Consider the following 22898-nt stretch of genomic DNA (forward strand, 5'->3'; position numbering starts at 1 on the left):
AGTGCAAACCCTGTCTCCAAGGGGTGTGGCTGCCTGTGCCCAGCACAGAGTTCTGTGGGAACAGCTGTGTGCGAAAGCAGCAAAAAGCAAGAATTTTCCCCTTTTCCCTGAGAGCTAGCTGTCACCTTCCAGAGCAACCCAGCAATCTGCTGCACCCCAACAATCTGTTTAAGTGCCTGTTACCATATTTGCCTCTTTAAAAAGACAGTGGATATCCTAGCAGAAAATAGAAAACCACATGGCTGGGTAAGTAAGTTAGAGCCTTTAAACTCAATGGCAAGGCAATATCCCACTCCAAAACAACCACAGGAAGACTTCACATTTAGTTTCCCCTACTTTGAACCATAGATTTGGATGTGACTTCATCCTGGGAACTATATTAAGAGATTCCCTTTAATCTTTATCCATTGCTGAATCTGCAGAGTAATCTTCAAGATTATCTACAACAAAAGTTAAACACATTTGACCTTAATTAAAAATGTGTAGCTTCTTTACACACCTAAATTTTTAAGACAGGTTAGGAGGTTGTGTTCCTTACCTTGCTTTTTGACATAGAATATGCTGCATCGTCTTTTTGGGACGCATCGTCCTTCCCTTTGTCAGAACCTTAAAGAAAAAACAGCATTGTTGCAAATGATTTAAATTCATTAATAAAATTTGTATGAACTAGCTTTTGAAATAAATTTGCCAATGTGTTAAAAAGTACAAGTAAATCAGATTTTCAAATAGCATATACATACCAATCTATTTCATGAGTTGAAAACATACCAGCTACTATCATATACATGAATTTAATACTTTCCACTGAGAGGCAAGAACAGTGCACTGTATTTGGATAATTTTGTACCTGATCCGATAACCTGATGAAATTTAAATAAAACATGCCAACTTTTGACCTTTTATTTTCTCATTCCACCCTACCTGCATCATGCAGGCACAGAGAAGAGTACTAAATAAAGCCTTTTTTTATTTGCTCATTTCTGAACCTTTCTGTAGCTAGACAATTGTTAAATAGCACCTACATGAAAGCAAAACTGATTAAAATCACTAGTCAGGATTTTTTTTGCAAGACAATGGAAAAAGTTCTTTACATTTGCCCTGAACCTATACTTTCAACTTGGACACTCAAGAAGCATAAATACAAGGCCTTTTATTAAAACAGCTGTCAAAATCCCATGTTTCTCTTCTGTGACAAACCCCACGCTTCCCCAGTATCCAGAAAGCAGAGTAAGTTATTGTCTGTGTGACAGTGGAAAACAAGGACACGACTGGTATGGGTGCTGCCACACAGCTGCTCTGTGGCACAGAACATATACTGAGAACCTGGCACCCTCTCACAGAAAAATTGCCTCCTGTGCTTACAAGACATCTCACTTGTTGATCAATTTAATTTGAAGAGAGTGGTGGCAGCATAAGGCTTTTATAAAGAGGGAAAAAACAAATTGCACAATGCATTTATCTAAGTAAGTCAGCATGCCATCATTTAGACACCCCCTGAAGAGGAGGCAGATGAGACCGTGAATTCAGGCATGGATTTCAGAACAGCCCAGGCAGCCGAGAAGCCTGGCCCAGGGGTGTCCAAGAGCTGTGCCTGTGAGAGGGCACAGCACCAGCAGGGACACCCTGCACCCATGGACACGGCACCAGCAGGACAGTGCAGCTTTGGACACGGCACCAGACACGGCACCAGCAGGCACACTGCACCATGGACACCACCAGGGCTTTGGAGCATCCCTCTGGGCATGGTCCTGACTTTGAAATGGAAATCGGTCTTCTGATCCCTGAAATGAGAAGACTTACCAGAAACTCCTGGATTTCACATTTTTCAGGGGAATGTGGGTATGTGAAGGGAAACTATGAGCTTTGAAAGAATTTTTAACTTTTTGTAGCAGTGTTGGGTAGCTTGTCCATAGTAGGAATTATTTTTTTTTGTTATTATTATCTTCAGCTTTCCACAACTTTCTTTTAATACGTAGAAATTCTAAGACAGAACTGATTCATTTGTCACAATTACACATCCCGGGAAGATTCATGGAGTTAAAGGGGCATTAGGCTGATCTCCAGGTTACATGAAAAATCTTAAGATTCCTCTTGATTTTGGTCTGGTAATCAGTCTTTTGGGGATTTTTCTCCCTTTACATTTATTACTTTGTGCAGATATTCCTTTGTAAGACCAGATTTTAAAAATTATATACTGCAGTACAATATCCCATTTTACGTTCACAGAAAGGAAGCTCTACATGCCTTTACAAACAACTTTTTAACATCCTTATAGACGCCCCATCTGGGCATAGTTCATTAAATCCTTAATTTTTAAATTCTTTCAACACACTTGCAATAGACTTGTGCAGCTAATGAAAACTGTAACATAGGAGACCATTTGACAACAGGAAAGGAGTACCTTGACAGGTAGAAGATTTGTAGTACTAGGGAATTCACAAACAAACTAGACACCAGAAGCTGTATTTCCTAGGTAATACCAAATGCAAAAGCACATTTTCTACAGCACTAGTTATCAGGCATGAAACAAGGTTGTTTAAAGCCTCAGAGGCTACTCTTGCCTTGGTTTACTTAGAAGATACTGGAATCAATGCCAATCTTAGGCAGTCAAACAGACACCAGAACCATAGCAGAGGCTTTCTCCTCATCCACTGCCCAAAAAAATGAATCAAATCCCACTGAAAATGCAATGCAGGCATTTTCTAATTACTTTCCCATTTTTGGGAAGTCAGAATATACAGAAACCTCAGTGAAGAAGAATCAGCAAGGAAGTGCTAAGTCAGGATTTTTCTTACAGAAGAGAAGCTGTAATTCCAAGCTTGCTTTCTGAAGCACAACAATTTTATGGACTTTTCACACCGCTATCCAACAGACATACATTTTTTATTTTCACAAATAAGCTTTGTATCAGTACCACCAAGAAGAAATGAAAAGCTCAGTTGCATTTCCATGAATTTCACCTCCTTGCTTTCAGTGTCTCGAGCTGCAGAGGTGTGCGTGCCAGCTGATCCATGAACTTACCCACCACACAGACTGTTCCCCTCCTCACCCACAGCACAGAAAAGGGCTCTCTCAGGGGCTAGCAAAGCCAAGTCAGGGTGCTGCACCTCCTGGAACACCTTGCACTGCCCCAGTCTTGGTCTGTGAGGAAACCCAGCCATCCAGCTTGCCATCCCCTACCATCCTACTGGTGACCTCCCCCTGTATAGAGGGATAAGCTCACAATACAGACAGCTGTCTGGAGCAGAGACTGCCAGAGCAAAAGAGGCTAGAAGCAGGGTATAATAAAGTCTTTCAAGTTTTTCAATATTTATCAGCAGTGGTTTTGGGCCTAAAATTTTAGACCTAATATTTATTCCCACCTTGTAACTCAATCAGCAGCTCCTTAACAAAATAACCTGAGCCCACATTTGACAATGTAGAAATTCATGTGTTGAAGACAGGTCCTTTCTGTAATTTCCTCTTTATTGAATCCTTTGAATTTATGTATCATTTTCTACGTACAATCCTGAAAGCAATCTTTAGAGGTAGGAGCACCACTGCTGTGCTCTCTCAAGTAGTTCTGAGCATCAGCGATTGCGTCCAAAGCAACACTACACCTCAACAGGCTTTCTCCCAGCATGACCTTCCTTATCACAACAGCTCAGGTGCCATGGGCTCTGAAAGCTGATCCCAGTGCCACTGCAGTCAGCCACAGTTCATGGTATGACCTCAGAAGCCAAGGCAAACTGTCCATTAGTGCATTCCTACTGTGAGCACTCAGTAGGAATTTTCACCTGCATGTTCTTCCAAAACTTGCAGGTGAAAATCTACATTAAAACTCATTAGGAGCTTTCAGAGAGATTTAAGAGCCTGACAGAGGAACCACAACCCTTGCATGCAAGACACCAATGAAACAAAATCAAACAGTGCTGCTTTAGAGATTCAGACAGATTATGCAGTCAATAACAACAACAACAAACCCCCCAAAAACCCCCTACAAAACAAAACAAAAATCTTCAAAACATTGTTGACAAAAACTAGGATATATACACTGCAAAATTAAAGACTATTTAGTATTAAGACTGTGGCAGGGTACAGTTTCAAAAACCCCCAACCTGTCCAGATAATAGATTTCAATTTTCAAGCATAACATACACTTTTTGAAGTTGCACACACAATCTGTCCCTTCAGTCAATTTTGAAGGAAGGGAAAAACCAAAAACAACCACATAACTCTTACATCTTGAATACTGGCTTTGTGCCTCTCAATAAATGCTATCTGCAATTATGATACATGAGAAAAATACATCAGAAAATAAGCATGTTACTTTTTAATGTCAGATCTATTTTATTCATAAAAGAAATAATTACTATCCACTGGAGGCTCTTTTTCAAGCATACAGAAAAAACAGCAGAAAAGCAATGCAATGCATGAAAAGATCACAAACAGCAATCCAAGCAACAGTGTTACTGACTTCCAAGTGAAAAGAAAGGAACAGCCTGATGTGATTACTGGTGTGCATGTGCAGTTTTGAAGAACAAATACTTCAGCTGGAAAATGCTCCTGGAAGAACCATGAGCTGTACTTAGTGGGGATTATCAATACTGTTGCTATACAATAAACATATCAGAAAAAAAAGGAAAAATCTTTTTAAAAAATTGAACACAGGGAACCATAATCTTTTTAACTGACTGACTGTCAAAAGCTTACTGACAATTTAGGAGTACAATCCCATATTAACTAATTCAGATTCCTCCATGGACTTTGAAAGCAAAGTAATCAGAAAAGTAAGCAAAGTCCTTTTATGTATTTTCTAACAGTAGTGTTTTCTTTTGTAAGCACCACAAAATAAAAAAAAAAATAACCAGACTGTCATCACTGTAACTATACATGAGTATATTTTAAACAGACAATTACTCTTTGCCTAAACCAGTCTGAAAAAGTATGTTCATTAAGCATGTTAGGAATATTGAAACTCTTCAGAGATATATGCAAGAGTCCAAAAGAGTAAGCAGTTTTTAAATTCTATGTACACACTTGAATTTTTTCATTAAAAACCGCTTTCCATTTGTTCTGCATTTTAAGTACTCATTCACTGTCTCCTTATGAACAGTGATCAGCTTTAGCTGCAGAATTCTATCCAGAAAGGAAGCAAATAAAAAACAAGACTCCTTTTTTTCCCACTAATTACCAGACTACACACACTTCTTTTAAAGATAGGAAGCACCTATCTAGTTGCCAACCCCATGCTTTCAAGCTTTGAGATCTTTTGTTTTGCAAGTAGCTTGGATAAAACTCAGTGTTAGATTCTTGGTAGAAGGCTAATCATATCCTGAAACAGACTGAAAGGAAACATTCCAGGATAAAAATGTTCAATAAAACATGGTGTCTGCAACCTCCCCCATGGTCTGCACCCAACTCTGCTCTGAGGCTTCAGAACCAGGGCTTACAAATTCAGTGAGCCATGCTGCAGGAGGCAGGCAATAGAAAGTGAAAACTATTTTATTCCCCCCTTCCCCCCCCCCACCATCCTGGCCCCGTGGAACTACACAATAAAGTGCATCTCTGCGCATGCACAAGACAAATCACACATCCACAGCAATTCTGGAAAGAATGCACAGTTTGTACTATGTCCCCCTTCAGGAATGGGTGACCTTGTAACACATTTTCAAGCACTGAGGCTTTATGAAATAAACTGCTGAAATTCAGGTACCTACGTCAGAAGCTTATGAACAATGTGCACATTATGAACAATGACATGCAATGATCTACAAATTCATTACAATATTCCAGTACTGATTTTCAGGAAACAACAAATCTGCACAAAAGGAGATTAAAGCCCTTTCAGAGGTTTTAAGTCTTCAAAATCTTGCACTACAGAGTTTACCAAAGCTATGTTTTTAGCCCTCATTTTCTATCTTGTCATTTTATGTCAAACCATTGATGACCAGCCTGCGGATTTTCCAGTAGTTACAGCTAAATATAAACCTTTTGCTGTACCTTACAATTTTAAAGCAGATCCATTTGGGGGTGTGGGGGGGGAGGAGGAGAGCAGTGGAAACAGCAGTGCAAAGTACAAGAAAGGAAGGCATTTATAAACCACATCACAGAACCTCAGTCGTAAAAGCCCAAACAACCAAAACAAACATTCCAGTCAGTCTCAAACACACCAATGCATTTTGAAGTGAGATTTGCGGCAGTGTGAAAGCTAACTTGCTCCTTTCCCTGTCCGCAAGCCCTGCCACTACAAAGAGCTGTTATCAAACTGCATACAAGCAATACTCTTTCTGATTTCTACCCACATCTCAGTACATTACTTTCATTCAAGCATGAAAATTTGAGGCAGACATTAGATTTGCTTCTGTACATTTTAAGAAATGCAAGACCAAAACAAACCTGGTAGAGCAGGAGCGAGCTCGTTATATCCGCCAAATGAAGCGTTCCGGACGAGCTTTCGGCCATCAGCTCTTGGAGAAAACACAGATGAAATCCCAGCACATGAAGAAAACCTACGTCGCACTGGACCTTCTTCCTTCATGAGTTAAGGTGTTTGTGTAAGGATTATGTTCTCTGTGAAAGCTGGTTAGCATAAGCTGCTTGGAGCAAGAGTGTTGCAGTAGCAGCCTTTTACCTCACATTCTGATGAGTAAGATACAAAAGAGGAAAAAAAAGAAACAAACGAAGGGCGCACATGAAAAATGCAGTGAAGAGACAGAGGCTGCCAAATCAGCAGCAAGCCAAGCAACACTATACTCCTCTCATCAAAGCTCTTAGGATGCTTAAAGTGGAATGCCTTTGCTTCAGCTCCTTTTTTCCTGGGAAACACATCACATCTTATTTTTTAACTCTCAGTTTTAGTCCTACTCATTTCTAAGTACACAAAAATGGTATCTAAGTTTTAAGGAATCCTTAAATTGAGTTCCTGTTAGTCTTTCATGTCCCAAATTTATATTGCACAAAGGACAACTCATGAGCTTTGTGGCTTCCCTGTTTGATATTGTGGTACACTATGGGAATCAGAAAAGGGAGTCAATCGTTTGCATTACGCAGCCAAATTGAACTTTCCTGTTCAGGCACTCACCTAACTAGTTTTTGTCAACTGACTGCTATGGCCTCTACATCTTAATTTCTTTATTTTTCTTTAAAAGGTGATGCAATTGATTTTTCTTCTTAAAACTCTCCCATATTTTTATAAACAAACCAGCTTAACTCACAGAAGAGCTGTCCTAAATAATCTCCACAAAAAAGGCTTTTTATTATTAATGCTCCAAATATTTTATTCAATGAATAAAACACTTAAATGGGCCAGCTTAAATTTTAAACACAGAAAGGATTCCAGTAAACTGCGATTCAAGACTAGAAATCTGCTGATCCAAACTCTTCCTGCTGGCAGCTACCATAATGAAGTCAAATAATCGCTCCCTAACCACCTTCATCCACTGCTGTTACATCAGCAGCCTCTGCTGCAAGGACTAGTGTGCACAGCCACCCTCTTGCAAATCTGGAACTTCCTTCCCATTTGGTGTTTCTCTGCTGGTCCCATTTTCCCCACAAACTTTACTTCTGACAAAACAGGTTTTGAAACCTTCTCTACTAAAAACCAGGACAATAGGACACCAAGAACTGCCTTGAAAATAAGAACTTGAATTCTTACCTTATTCCATCCTCTCCTTTTCTTACAATGTGAATCACATGCCATAAATTAAATCAATAGCAGCATGAACATGATTAACCCTCAAATAATACTACTTACTGTATGGCCTTATACAAAGAAGTGTAGTTAACTTCCCAAAGTATGACAAGGTAAAAAGATGTATCAGAAAAAGCAAAGATGAGGCACAGATAGCCATCAACAGAAACTACTATATGCTATATGAAAAACACAATTCACTTAAGCACAGGGAATAGGAAAAACTGGATAAGCATCATGTATTCAGGCCTGTCTCCATTTATCCAATCCTGTTGCTCACACTTCCTTCAGCTGAAACAGTCCTTGTTTCAAGATGTCCCAGAAGGAACAGAAAAAGCAGCTAAAAAAACTAAAGGAGTGGAGTGGAAGGGCAATGAGGAAATGCAAGGAGGGAGAACACTAGATTTATTTTCTGTTTGGTTTTGTTTTGGTTTTGCTTTAATAAACACAGCTCCATATCACCTCTCCAAATCTGTCCTAACTACAAAACAGAGCAAATACCTTGGTTCAAATCTATTCATAATATGCATTTTCTTTTTTTCCAATTGAAATCAAGAGAAAGCTGCAGTAGAACTCCTCTTACACACGGAAGGAACTGTATCCTCTCATTACAGACCTACCTTGCCCAGTTAATGGGGCTGTTATCTCCTCTTTCAGAGTCAGGGCTGTGACCCTGCCCAGAGCACTCTGCTGACACCAGAATCCAGCCGTGTCCATGTCTCTCTCCTTCTGGAATGGCTGGGTCACACAGACTGAAGGGGGGAGGCTCCTCCATCAGACACCTGCACAGTCTGCATCTGCCTCCAGCCCTGGGCCCTACCTGCCAGCCCACCAGCTTGTTTCACAGCTCAGTCTTCTCTGCCACCTTCTGTTCACGTTCCTAAGGAGCAGCTGCATTTGCAGGGGTTTCAGGAAACAACATAGTCATGAAGGCCTTTCCCTTACTTCTCTCCATGCCCTCTCAAGTCCCTTGACACTGCTCATGTAGTCAAACTGTAAACAGGAACAGATTAAAATACCTCTTTCTCCTTCCTATGCCCTTTTCTCCATTTAGAACTGAAACTGAACTCTTTGGGTAGACAAAATTAACAATTTCAATACAGATTATGTTACATTTCCCCTCTCTGAGGCTCTCTTCAGTCAAGGAAGCTGTTATCCAGGTATTCTAAGCACCTTCTGCTTTAACTCAACAGCAACACAGGAGAGGCAGGCTCTGAGTCTTTTATCAAAATATGACTCTGTCTCACCACTACAACAGAGGAGAAAAAGAAAAAAAATCTGATTTAAGCTTTCTCCTTCATTGCCTTCCCCCCAGCAAACACCAAAAAATCCCATAAATGCTTTTTCTTCCACTCTCCTTCCTGAAAATAAACTCAGACAGAATAGGTCCATCTACTGATGAAATCAAACTTTGTGATCTTAGACTTATGTCTCAGGCAGCTTTCTGTCCTTTTGATATTAGTTTTGAGTGCATTAAGAATGGATATACTTAGAAAATGCACTCTCATACACAGCTTAGAAATTTACACAGTTTCAGATTCTCACAAATAGAACTACAGCCAAGTGCAACTGCATAAGTCAGACATGGCAGAAAAGCCTGCATAAACAGGGAGGTATCGGCACTTTAGCTTAAAGGCATCAGGTGCATGAATATATATGAGCTTTTTCATAACAGAAGTTTCAGTCACCACAGGATACACTAGACTAAGTATGCCACTGAAACAGACAAAAACTTTCCTGGTTTCTCTGTTTTATAAAACACCTGTATCAGTAAGAACACAAAAATCCCTACAGGACTGAAATATTTAGTTTATGTATCTTGGGGCAGGAGGGCAGGGGGGAGCACAAGAATCCATTCTCAGCCAATCTCTTTAGAGAAGCAAAACCTATTTAATGTATATATTTTTCTAAAGGACAGAATGCATTTCTCCCATTAGATATTGAATCAGGGCTTCTTCAACAGCAAATAGTAAATGCTGGCTGAAAAACCAATCCTAATCCTGTGCTTAAGACATTCTTCCAGGATATTGCCTGGAGCAAAATGTAAAATCTCATTGTACAAAGTCAAATAGAAGATATGTGTTCTGACAACTTGTGAAGACTTTTGACAAAGTATGGTTTTAGTTTTAAAACATTTCTCCAATGGAAAAATATTTACAGCTGAAAAAACCCCACAGTCTTAACAAAAAAGACGTCTCTAAATTGTAAAGGCAAGAATTCAATGAAATTGAACTCAAATCAAATCTATCTGGACTACCAAATAAGGAATTTTCACTAAAATAATCCTTTTTATAGAGATTTTAGAAGTTTAGAATAACTAACACATTCTAAAAACTGATATTGATGCAGTAATACAGTAAGTAGTAAAACTATGGATAGTGATGGAAAGTAAACAAAAAATCCTTTTCCCCTTACAGGTACCCAAGGAAAAGCTAAAATCTTCTTAAAACTAAACTCTGTGAAAGCTAGAGAGAAAAGAAAGAGGAAGGAAAACTTGGTGTAGTAGAGGAAGGCAGAAGCTTTTCAGACTTGCCCTGCAATTTTGATGCAATTTGCCCTGACATTTCAACATTACTACCTTTTCCAGTAGAATTCTCCCCCTAGTCCATGAAAAGGTCATAAATAATTCTCTACATGCAGTAGAGAATTATTTTGCAGCATGCAGAAAACAGAAAAAGAAAACAGGTAGACAATCATACCTATGAAGGTTTTATCTAACAATTGACTTTCACATGTGGATTTGAAGTAAAAGCAGGTTTTTTCCTATTTAATAAAAAGGGTATTAAAGATATACTTGCCTTCTGCACTGATATTTGATTCAGAAAAAAATTATACCTAAACCATGAGGCTACAAGTTGGAGAGTACTTGAGAGAGGCAAATTTCTTTCACCAAATAGTCTTCTGTTCCCTGGTATTTCCAAGTCCAGTGCAGTTTAGCTGAGGAGTAATTCCAGAGGCAAGCCTGAGAGGGGTGACCAATGACCACCAAGACTCCCCATGCGCTGCTGGCAACTGTACTTGGCTGCACCTCCTCACTTGCTAACAGCCTGCTCAGCTCCTCCCACACAGAGTAAATAGCTTTGCTCACTGCTCAGGTTTCAACATTGTCCTCTCAGCCCTTATGAAATTCTCAAAGTCAAGGCTCAGGTTCAAGTAGGCCAGTCCTGCAGAGACTGTCATGAAGAAAGAGAACTTGCTTGAGATGTTTCACATCAATCACTGCTGTGCCTTTTAAACCCAGTACCACACTTTCATAAAGCTATACCCACACAGAAAGCAGAATATGCAATTTACCCAAGCCACAAATACTGGGTGGAGTAACATTTCAGAAATGGCAAGTTCTAATAAACACAATGACTTGCAGAGAGGAATGTGCCAGAGTACGCATGGCTGTAAGAAAGCAGGAGGTCAAGTTCATGTAACCACACACAGCAGAACTTAAAACATCTTACAAGAAATTCAGTTTTATAACACAGACTAAGATCACATTATTTAGGGCTGAAGCTCCTTCCTCCTACTGTGACCAGAGCCTCACTCACACCCCATTTAAGACAAGCATCACTAAAGCTACTCCAAATAGGTTACACAGTTTTGTGGAACTGGGGCTTCACTTCCACACTCTGTTGAAAAACTGAAAAAGTGATCACCTGTGTCCTTAGGCTCAGGACCCTGCAGCAGGATTAACAGGCATTAATCCAGTACCACCTAAAGAACAACCAGTGCCCATGGCTCCCACACACTGCTGATTACAAATACTTCCTCATCATCAAAAGCAATGCAAGACAAATTAAAATGCCTCCTAATAATACAAGAAAGACTAAGAGTCTTCAAGCATGAGGGTTTGCAAGGTTTTAGAAAGAATTCTTATGTGGCAGGAGAAAGCAAAATTCTTAACATTTTTCTAAGACATTAAATGCATTTACTCTGCAGACAAGGTGCCTTACTTCAGAAGCAACACTTACTGTTAATATTGAAGTATCAAAAAAAGGTTTTTGGAGAGCCTCAAGCAGAACTTGAACAGTTCTTCTTTAGCAGTGAGACAATGAGACAGTTATGGGACTATGAAGTGAAGTAACAAAGGATGACTGATATTGTTCTTATTGTGTCAAGATAGTGAGTTATTTAGCCATTCTTCAGCTTCTTTATTCAAAGAACAGACACAGTGAAGGCAAAGAGGAGACTGTATGAAGTTACTCCATGACTAAGTCTGCCTACATATAGAAAGTAAACACATAGGAAAGGTAAGAAGAAAAACAGAAATCACTATTGAATATAAAATATAGCCCAACTATCCAGGAAACAGCTTGGTTTGGAACCAGATCGATTGGCAAAATTTTGCCATTTGCAAGCCAAATATATTCTTATCAAAAAGAATTACTAACACACTGAAAGCACTAGCTGAAAACAAATACCAACCCAAACTGGCATTTTAGCAGGGATCAACTCCCAGTGGAGTTCCAGCCTCACCTGTGCTCAATGCATCCAACTGCTGTAATTATGGGCAGTGGGATTTCTCTCCCCAGCTCCAAGGCAGTTCCCCAGTGCTGTGGCTTCAGCCTCATGCATCCATATGGAAGAACCCTTGGCAGAAATGTGCCCAGAGCACCACAGCCAAGTGACTGTCTTAGGCAGAGGTGCTAACACTTCAAAGAGGCTTCGAGTTCACTGTCACAAGGCTGCATCTTTCCTTCTACTGGTCCACAGCAATTTGTCTTCTGCTGACAGTTAAGAGGAGATGCTTTGCTGTATCTCCAGGGCTTCTTGACCACCAGGAACCCAGAACAGGGATGACCAGTCAGGAGCTCCAAGACCTTTGTTACTGCCCAGTGAAACAAACTGTTCCTGCTGTCAACTGAGCCGAACAACTGAAACAAATGGTTTTTAAAGCTGCAAGTTGCACAGGTCAACAACAAATCAGCTTTAACTTGTTAGTTGCCTTGGGTACACAGTCAGTAACATCTGAGTTTGATATTTTCTGCGTCCTTAAGGCTCCAAAGGCATCTCATCCCTTCAACAGCTAATAACTGTTCTTTAGGACCTACTTCTTGAAAATGCCTGTTCTTTGCTTTCCACCTTCTGTCACATACAAAAATACTTAAATTCCTATTTTCTCCAAAAATGCAGCATCCTGTGGATTAAAATCCTAGCACTGGCATATCCTTGAAATGTTTCCTCTGGAGCTATTTAAAGCACAAGTTCAGCACAGCCAAAAATGCCCTCACTCTTCCCTAAAATCACCTTCACTTCCTTCCAGTTCATGGTGTCATCATTATCATCACTAGCAGATATCATTTTGTTTCTACTGTCAACCCTCCTCCCTGCACCTAAACCACTTCTGTTTCTTAGTCATGTAACACAATATATTTTTAATTGCATTGCAAATTGAATTAACAACTACTACTGCTCTGCTGGAAAAGAAAGGCAGATCCTGTTTCAGGCTCCTTCTGGGGACACACATCCCACCTCATCTGCATCTTACTGATGTTTTAAATAAAGACAGGAAAAATACAGAAAAGTCTGACATTTTCAAGCATTCTCTTACTAGATTTCTGTATTTACCACAAATATTGCTACTTAAGTATCTGTGACGTCTTCATAAAAAGTTTGAAATATGTTTTCAGAAAGTATTGGTAAGTTAAAAACATTATTAATAATTTAAAAGGAGACTGCTGACTTTTAAAATAGTTTTTATGTGATTGCCATTTCTGCATTAATTCATTTTATCAAAGAAATAAATCAGTATGCTTGAGTTAATAAGATTTACAAGAATTCAATTTACCAGGGATAATTTGACATAAACAGATTACATCAGCAAGCAGAGTTCTGCTCTACAACTTTTGAAAATGCAGTCTTGTACTTGGTATTTTTAATGTCAATTTTTCAACTACAACAAAATAATTTTATCAATTGTTCCTTTTGGTCCCATGCTAGGTTAAAAAAGGAAACATTCCAAAAGTAAGTTCAATGAAAGTTTACTTGTTTGATCATTAATAGTTAATAACATTTTTAACCACTGAATGCAAACACAGAATATGAGCTAAATTAGCACCATACTGTGTGTCAGCTGCTAGAACTGAGAGATGATTTAGCACTACTAACATCTATATGACTGTACTTAAAAAAATACAGTCTTGCTGAGTTGGAAGGGCCATGGTGCCCACTAGGCCCTAAAGACACACCATCCCACAACACAAGCAAAGCTTCACAGATAAAGTAACTTCCCAAGATTATTAAAGTTTCCATCAAAAAGCTACTGAATTATTTAGGTCCTTCTCCAAGTCTGACAAGTCTAAATAAAATATTGAGCAAAAAAACATACTATAATCATTAGTCTGTTCAAGACACATTAGTTGTAGCATTATTATCAGGACTAGTCTATTCTGATGCTCCAGTTAACTACTTGATGGACAAAGCAGGAATAAATAAAATACACAAAAATTAAAATTAAAACCCCACCTCAGGATCAATGCTATATATGGCCAAGTTAGTGTTTGGCCACTAAAATCTAAACTTTCTGCATATGTTAAAATCATACTGGAAAAATCTCCACCATCCCTTATTTTAACACATTTCCATCAAACAACATTGCTAAAGCTTCCTGTAGAAGTGTGACCTCCACACCTACACATGCCAGTCTGTAGCCTCACAGGTAAGCTACTTCAGCCTCAGAATAAAGGACAGTGTAACTTCAAGGATCTTGAAAATATTTTGTAAAACAGTGCAAAGAGTACACAGAACAGTGACATTTTAAATAGACTTTTGCTGAGCAACCACTAGACAATGCTGCCAGATCAAATCACACTCTACATTTATCAAATAAATCTGTATTGGACTCCAAGAAGAAGACCCCCATCTCTGTCTCAGACAACATACTCTGCTCAATCTCACAAGAGCAACAGGAGGGAGGGAGGAGGAAGACATGTCTTAAGCTAAAAAACCAAGTACAGGAAAACAGAAGCTTTCTGAAATCCAGAGCTGTGGTCAGAAATGAAAACAAAGTACTTATATACAGCAGCACCTAAATTATAAAATACATACCACTTACAACTTTACATTGACATATTACATGGTTCTTTTTGCTCCAAATAAGAGGTAACTCAAACTGATTTTAAATGTTCACCTTCCTTCCCTTGCATTAAGACTCATGTAGTTTTAACCATATTTGTAATTCTTGTCATTAGGATCTTACCTAAAACACAAGCAGATGACACAAATTAAGCTTGTTACAGTAGATTTTCCAAACAAGAGTCACTGAGCACGTCTATCCCTAGATAGCTGCTGGACAGCCATGGTGGTTTCCCCATTAACACCAAAGTTAGTGCTGGTTGTTCCAGAGACTGCCCCATCACAGGCTTTGTTTCATTTTGACTCACCTGGTTCTGGGCTACAAGTTCTATGCCTAAGCGGCCTTGCAACACAGGTGCTTTTTATTCAGGCAGAAGCAGCCTAGGTAAAAGTGGTCAAACAGCATTGCACAACATCCAACTGCCCAGCAGCAAAAGCTAAGTACCTGTGCCACAGTTCTACCTTAAATATATTTCATCAGTTCTTTGTAGATGGTATCATACATTTTCTATTTTGATTCTCTGTTATTCTGTGCCTAGCATGATACTGAATTGTTTATTTACATTACTCATCTCCTAAGGATGACTTCAGTTGTCAGTGACTAAAAGTACTTCCATTTAGTTCCTTGTAAATGCCTTCAAATTCTGTATCTAAACATTCCCTATGTCATTATACCATACCACAGGCACATTGTAAAGACCTTGGTTAACTGGATTTCAGTTACAACAGCCTCACTCCATTATATTAAGCTCTGTTCTACTTCATATTTTTCAGGCTTCCACTACATCTCTTTTTCTCCAATGTAATAAACTCACATTTTTGCCAGCACTGTAATTTTCCCATAGGAATAACTGCCATTGAATATTCACCTGATTTTTAAAGGTTGGTCAACCCACTCAAAAAAAAATCAGGTCCCAAGCTGTAGATAGGCTGCAAGACAGTAATTGTGGGTTACTGAAGCCTAGCCCACATTGTACCATTTCTCTAATAAATTGAATGCAAGCCAAATTTCTTGTCTCATGAAAGTAGAGCCTTATACCTAGTAGTGCTCCTGGAAAACTAAGTCAGTAATGATTGATGCTAAAAAAGGCACAAATACACTTAACTGGCTTAAATTCACTTATATAAGCCCTGAAATATTCAGAAGAAAAAAGGATTTGGAGAGAAAAACTTATTAACTGCAAGGAGTTTGATGTAGGACAATCAAGTGCTTTGCAAGCCCATTTTAATAATTTTCCTATGAGTCAAAGTCCTGAAGAAACACTACAGTTTGACTTTATAACTTAGTGGGAGCATCAATATTAAAAGGAAGAGTTCATTAGAGTATTCAAATACACTTACATAACATCAGCATTTCTCTAGTAAAACATACAACACAGTACATAGAGAAAATAACCAAAAGTTCTTTCAACATAATAAAAATTACAAACAAGTTTTATTTATATTGTACAGAAAATATTTCCAGGCTAAGTTTGACATAAGCCAGAGGACATCAAGTGCTGTTCCAGTGTGATAACACCAGGAATTAGAAAATATATCTGAGCTAGCTGTGTGTAGTACCAAAAATACTACCATAATAACTTTAAAATACACTAAAATACTAACAGATTCAGCACAGTAACAACTGTCTTTGTTTCAAAGTTATTTTCTTGTCTAATAGAACTGAATGGGACAACAGGAATGTGACTCAAAGTGACCTAAGACACTGCCTTTATTACTCTGAAACACCAGAGTCATTACTCTGACAAAGCAAGCTATGGTAGTTAGGGAGAGTCATACCAAAACCAGTAAAAATATAAAACCATGTCAGGAACACTACTCATGAAATAAACTAAAGGAAGCATGGATGACTATCATGGCTGCCAACAGTAAAAGGGAAGAGAACATCAATTTTAAAAGCCTGAAGTTTTCACTAAGAACTTCACACACCCCAGGAATGATGTCCAATGATTTCCTGAGCAACAAATGCAAGTAGTTTCAAATGCAAATAAGCACAAGGAGACCAATTATTGCTTGTTTTTTGTTTCTTTCTAGTCTATCAGCATGTCAGGTCTACTGAGTTTCTCTTTCCATCCAATCAGTTCTCACGGATGCACAGTTTGTTTTCAACAAGTTTAGCAAGGCAGAGAGACTTCTTTAAAGCTGGCAAAAAATAGTGTTGAGACTTTTCTTTTTTTTTTTTTTCTTTTTCTAAAGAGAAGGACCTTTCAGTAGAAGTAATTTAATTACTTCTTTGTTATTGAAGTAATTTGAAGTATCTTTCCACCAAAGTTCCACTTATGGTACATCATAACAATGCTGCATAAAGACACAGCTTGAATACTGAGAGAAGAACATTACTGTGGGTTTTACAGGACTACACAAATAATCATTTACCATCATGTGAACTGCTCTCCCATCAAACAAATCATAGCATGCCTTAATAAACTAGTGCATCACATAATGTATTTTTCCTCTTTCAGATTAACACAAAGATACAAATAATTACACAAAAAATTCCAATATGCTTTCTTCCTTACCTCTTTATTGTAAAAGTCGGTGATTTTGAACCAATATTTGGAACATATAATAATGTTAGAATTTAAGTTCTTTAAAACCTCTGCAAAAAATAACTTTGTCTTACCATGACTATGGGCACTTCCTGGACAGTGACATGGCTGAAGTAACTCTTTGGTTGGAGTAAAATAGCCTTCTTTTCCCTGGTGCTGGTTCATTTTTCCTGGAGTTATAGGCCGGTCATCACTGTTTGTTACCACTGCTGAAATACAAAATGGATGCTCATTCAAAGATGTTATGTGCTTGTGCATAGATTTCTACTAAGAACTTCACTGCTGTTTATGAAACTGGTATTCAACTGCTCTGTTGCAAAACCTTTCATTCTAAAAACTGAGGTTTTCAAACCAGATATTTGCTTTGGAGAGGATGGCAGAAAGAAGCCAGTAAGACTGGTCTAAGACATGAGGCAAAAGATGAAAACAAAAATTAGCATGAGGTTGGAAAGGCTGATACTCAATAGAGATACAGCATTGAGCTGTTGCTTATCTTCTGAAATACTTCTTTTCTTTGCCACTTTGAGATAGCTTTTGGTTTAACTAGCCTCAACTCAGCCAACCCATGAAACAACTTGCCAGATCAAGCTGTACCAACATCCCAGAAAGCTAAGATCAATGTCTGTATATACATCACAAGAAACAAGTCATAACAATACAAAACAAGTACAAATTCTGTTAAGGCAAAGGCTTAAAGCAGAAGAGTTACTCTCCTTGAACCTCATTGGTCTGAAAGACTTGTCTGGTGTCTTCCTACCTATTTCTAGGATCACCTGGCCAGCCATCCTGTTTTATAGTTTCTGTACATTTTGTTAAGCTGCAGACAACAAAACTGTACCTTTTTTCATAATCAAAGAAAGACTCTGTAACACCTGTTGTGTGAAAGCAGATATACTGACAACGTGCTCAAAGAGGGAAACAAGCAATATTTACTAAAGAAAAGACTGGAACTTACAACACAGATGATTTTAAGAGTTCCCAAGCTTTCCTTAAAAGTTCAGCAGAAGATTTGAGTCAAACCAAACAAGTTCTATTCTCTGGATGGACTCTGCAAAGTACAAAGGCCTTCTTAGCTTTATCACTACTCTTATTACAGTAGTGGAAACATTTTGCAGCAAAACCTGGAATGAACACAAAGCAGTATGAAAAAATAAAAAGGTGCTTGAGTGTCCAGCAGGGTGAGGAAGATAGTGAAGGGTCCAGAGCACAAGTCTGATGAGGATGGCTGAGGGACCTGGGGTTGTTTTGCCTGGAGAAAAGGGGATTCAGGGTAGACTTTACTGCTCTCTACCACTACCTGAAAGGTAGCTTCTCCCATGTAACAAGTGACAGGATGAGAGTGACAGCCTCAAGTTGTGGCATGAGAGGTTTAGATTGGATATTAGAAAAAATTTCTTCACCACAAGGCTTCTCAAGCATTGGAAGAGGCTGCCCAGGGAAGTGTCACCAGTCCTGGACATATTTAAAAGATGTGTAGATGTGGCACTTGGGGACATGGTTTAGTGGTGAACTTGGCAATGCTGGGTTAACAGTTGGACTTGATGATTCTCAAATGTGTGTTCCATCCTAAATGACTCTATGAAGAATGCAAGGATTGCAGTACACCCACTTGTATTATTTTTCTACATCAGATAAGCCATCTAAAGCTTAGTTATAGATTCTCTGCTCCAGAGAAACTATACTCTATGTGAACTGCTGCTGAGGAAAAATATGTAAGGAAATGGACAAGGGAGGCAACCAGCTCATTTTACCAGTTCAGAACTCAAGTCCATCAGTGCCAGAAGTTGGTATTTCAAAGCAGCGTCTGATTTTGCTCTTCTTGTTGTACCAACTAGCTGTTTATTGTTCTGCAACTACAAGTAAGGGAAAGGGGGGAGCAAGGCAGTTGCTGAAGTCTTGGGAAGAGACCATACTGCAGAAGGTCTTGTATGTGAAAATAAAAGGGGGTAAGAAAGCAGCTGTTTCACAGGTTTGCACAAAATGGGTCGCTGCAAGGAGAGTGAGCTATACTTGTTTTAAAGATTTAATGTGTACAGTGCACTGAAGGAAGACCAGCTTTCACCCTTTTGACAAGCCACTGGCCACTTAGCTTCTGCAGGGATGGGATTTCTCAGCCTGCTGTGCTCTGCAGGTGCCCCCACCAGCCCCTATGCCACTGCAGCAGGTGACACCGTGGGCTCCACTGCAGGAACTGCACTAGCAACTCTCCCCTGAGTAACCTGTGCAGAAGGCTTGTTTGTGAGCAGGCACCACGTAGCACTTCTAACTCTTTTTTAAGCTTTGGGAATTCCAAAGGTTTCTTAAAGCTGTCACAATGCAGCTTATATTTCTCAGGCAGAAGCTGCCAGTAACCTGCGGCGTAAGCCAGCTCTGCACACAAGTACTGCTAAAGCATGAGCCACATTCAGCAGTGGGGACTCAGTCACACTAACAGGACTACAAGCTTCAAGCTCACTGTAAAATTCATATCCCTTCATTAGGAGTCATTAGGTCCTGCAACAACTCCTAGAACTGTCAGAAAGGCACTTTTCCCACCAGAGTTTATGTATCACCTAATATAGAATAGCATATGGCAAGCACTTCATATGCCTGGGTATTCAAGGTGAACTTTTTAAACCAGGTGGGTTTTTGAGAAAGTCCATCTAAAAAGCTGAAGAATGATTGGCAGGAGAGTTTTTTAATCTCCTTTTTATATAAAGCAGTGTAAAAGTACTAAACAAATGGAAATAAATCAGTTAAGAACGTAACTATTCACACCATAGCAGCCACTAGGAGGAAGGTGTCCCCCCTCCTGCAAAATGCCTCATCCTAACACTCAGACATTTGCTCTGAGGTGAGGGAGAAGACAAGGCATTATTTTAGAGAAGAAACAGCAAACAGTAAATATCAAAGCCTCCTTGTGACTCTTTAGAGGTCACATTTCAATACCAACAGAACTGTTGAGAGTTGAAAAAGACATACTTTGTTCATGTTCATCATACTGGTCATCAAATTACTAATACAAAAGTTTGTACAAGTCATACCTTAGAAGAAATATAAATTTACAGCCAATTTATTTCAGGTAAAGCTATGAAAAAAAAAATCTGGGGAGTCAGATTCCCACTTCTGTTTCTATAATGAGCCTGTGAAAGTGTCTGCACCACTGAAAATAGCACAAGGACATCATATACAGGAAAATGTTTACTACAACTCAATTCAACATTGTTTTTTAATGTCTATAACAAGCTATGTCAGCTAAGACCACAACTTCTGCACAGATTTCTCACAGAAAAAAGAAACAATTTGTGCCTGCACCTTTCTTTTTCCTACATACACAAACTCTTAATCCCAGGCAAAATTACTCTACTAATCACACTATCATACTAATGCTCACAAAACAATGGCACCAGTAAGTCTTTGGCTGCATGTAAGCACATGAACATCTGAAGTTTCCCCTAGCACCTCACCAGATCCAATCCTGAAGAATTATAGTATATATACACCTGTTCAATCCTGAATATGTAAAATTATTGAAATTAAGGGAACCACACATAGCACTAGAAATCAACACACTCAAAAATAAAACCTTTTTCTGAACCATTACTTCCATATCTTTACTATCTGTGCTACAATAGCATTTGAAAGTTTCACTTCAAACTCATAAAAACAGCTTTTTCTCTTCCAGATAAATAATATAAAAGATTTTTTTCCTGGCCATGACTGGGAGAGGTGAAGAATAAACTTTTCCCACTAAAAAAATAAAGGTTACAGTAGGGAAACTTTTGTATGAGTGATATGCCAGGCAAAATACTTTTCCAACAGCAAATTTTAATCACACTTCAACTTCTCAATTATGATAAAGAAGAAAACTTAGTATTTATCCCAGCAACTATATGCAAAGATTTCTACTAACTACTACAAATATATGTGCAAACATAATGTAGGAGAGAGGAGTCACTTACTTGATAGTTCAGGAGAGTCTCTGTTCTCACCATGATGCTGTGTACACATACAATTGAGGAATGAAGAACAGCAAACATACAAATCCAGGCCAGGAAGAAGCAAGTGCACAAAAAGCAGCAGCAGCAGCGGGAAAGAAGGACAATGAAAACAGTGTTAGTTCATAACTAAAATACAACATGCACCTCAGTGCCAAAGGCAAGACCTCCAGAGACTCCACAGTTCAGAAAAGTTGAAGCAACAAATCAGACAAATATGCCTATAGGAAAGCCATTATTAGAAGCCATCATTAGTGAACAGCAGCTGCCTCAACCACTTCTTGTGAGTGGAATCTCTCCAGCAGCAATTTAGTGCTCCTATGACTTGATACACAGCATTTTTAAAGACATTTTAAGCTGGAGTGGTTTCAAAAAGACTGAAACTCTGAAGAAAGCTGAAATAACACAAAATGTTTCCAAAACCACTCCACTTTCAGAAAAGTGTTTTGGCAGGAAAAAAACCTTTAAAGCCATAAGTAATGTGCAAGCACCTACTAATGCTAGATCCAAGCCTAATTGCTTTTTAATACAAACACAAACTTAGAAGCCACAGATTCAGCTCATCTACAAACACAGGTAACATTTGAAATTGCTTAGGATGCAAGACAAACAGTGCAGTTTTAAATTTAAGAGGATATTTTATATCTGAGTATTTCCATAGAACCAAGTTTCTTAGAATTTCTCTCCCACTGAATGCATCAAATACAGGCACTAGAGGAGGGTAACTACACAGTAATATCCTGTAAGCCTTTCTGATATTTGATCTGGAATATTTTAAAAATCCTTGCTAACAAAGACCACAATCAAGGCTAAGATCCCACTGTGCTCAGCCATGTACAGATAAAAGGCAAATTCCACTTATGTCTTTACGGATTTACTGCATTTGAAATCTGTGAATAACAGAAAAGGAGAACACAAGAATACTGATCAGCATGAACATTTTCTCCTTAAAAATAAAATAAATCCAAACATGACATATCTTCTATATCCCAAATAAAAAAATTGTACTCCATAAAGTAAATTTAAAGAGGATCCAGTCTTGTCTCTCTTATCAGGACTTAAAAGTAGGAAATGTAAAAAAGAAAAATCATAATCAAAATCTTTGCAAGCAGGAATCTTGTCTTGCACTCCTGACCTCAAAACACTGATTATTTTTTTTTATCCCTCACATCTGCCTAAGGGTGTTAAATTGTAAATTGACACCACAATGTGCAAATGCAAATGAATATACAGCAATTGCAATACACATCATTGGAAAGATGAGGGAACCCCTCTTTCACAATTCTGCACTTTCTGGAACAGGACTTGACTTATCTGGAAAAACTGAAATAAAATATAAGCACACTTGGCAAATAACCTTCTATTTCTGCCAGAGACTAAATTTAGGTCAAAGAGTGAAACCCATGAACTTACCAGACAGATCTGAGTAGTAGAACATGCAATGTATTCAAGAATTCAATGGCTTTCATGGCAAAGTGTTTATTCTTAATGTACAGATAACAAAGTGCAGACTAGGAAACAGTTTATGTTCAGACTGGAACTCTCCTACCCTATGCTGATTTTAGATTCAAGAGAACAGCGGCTGACGAGAACAAGAAGCCTGCAGAAACTATACAGACATCCAGCAACTGACTG

At 38.6% G+C, this 22898-nt stretch overlaps 1 protein-coding gene across 6 annotated transcripts in view; it reads right to left on the reverse strand.

Moving 5' to 3' along the window:
- OSBPL8 (oxysterol binding protein like 8) overlaps positions 1-22898 on the reverse strand; it is an 84076-nt gene that overhangs the window by 28313 nt on the left and 32865 nt on the right. The window contains exons 2-5 of one of the 6 annotated variants that reach the window (XM_054273530.1): positions 21228-21264; positions 18242-18334; positions 17361-17492; positions 539-606 (exon numbers count right to left, since the gene is read on the reverse strand). In XM_054273530.1, the coding sequence (XP_054129505.1) occupies positions 539-606; positions 17361-17451 (159 nt within the window). In that variant the 5' untranslated portion in view covers positions 17452-17492; positions 18242-18334; positions 21228-21264. Of the gene's footprint in view, positions 1-538; positions 607-6378; positions 6641-17360; positions 17496-18241; positions 18335-21227; positions 21265-22898 lie in introns of those variants that run through there. The other 5 variants (XM_054273519.1, XM_054273500.1, XM_054273492.1 and 2 more) reach the window with 5 other exon arrangements.

Source organism: Melozone crissalis, unplaced genomic scaffold (genome assembly GCF_028551555.1).
Source record: "Melozone crissalis strain CALT ecotype California unplaced genomic scaffold, PUWL_Pcris_2 ptg000004l_1, whole genome shotgun sequence".
NCBI classification, from domain to species: domain Eukaryota; kingdom Metazoa; phylum Chordata; class Aves; order Passeriformes; family Passerellidae; genus Melozone; species Melozone crissalis.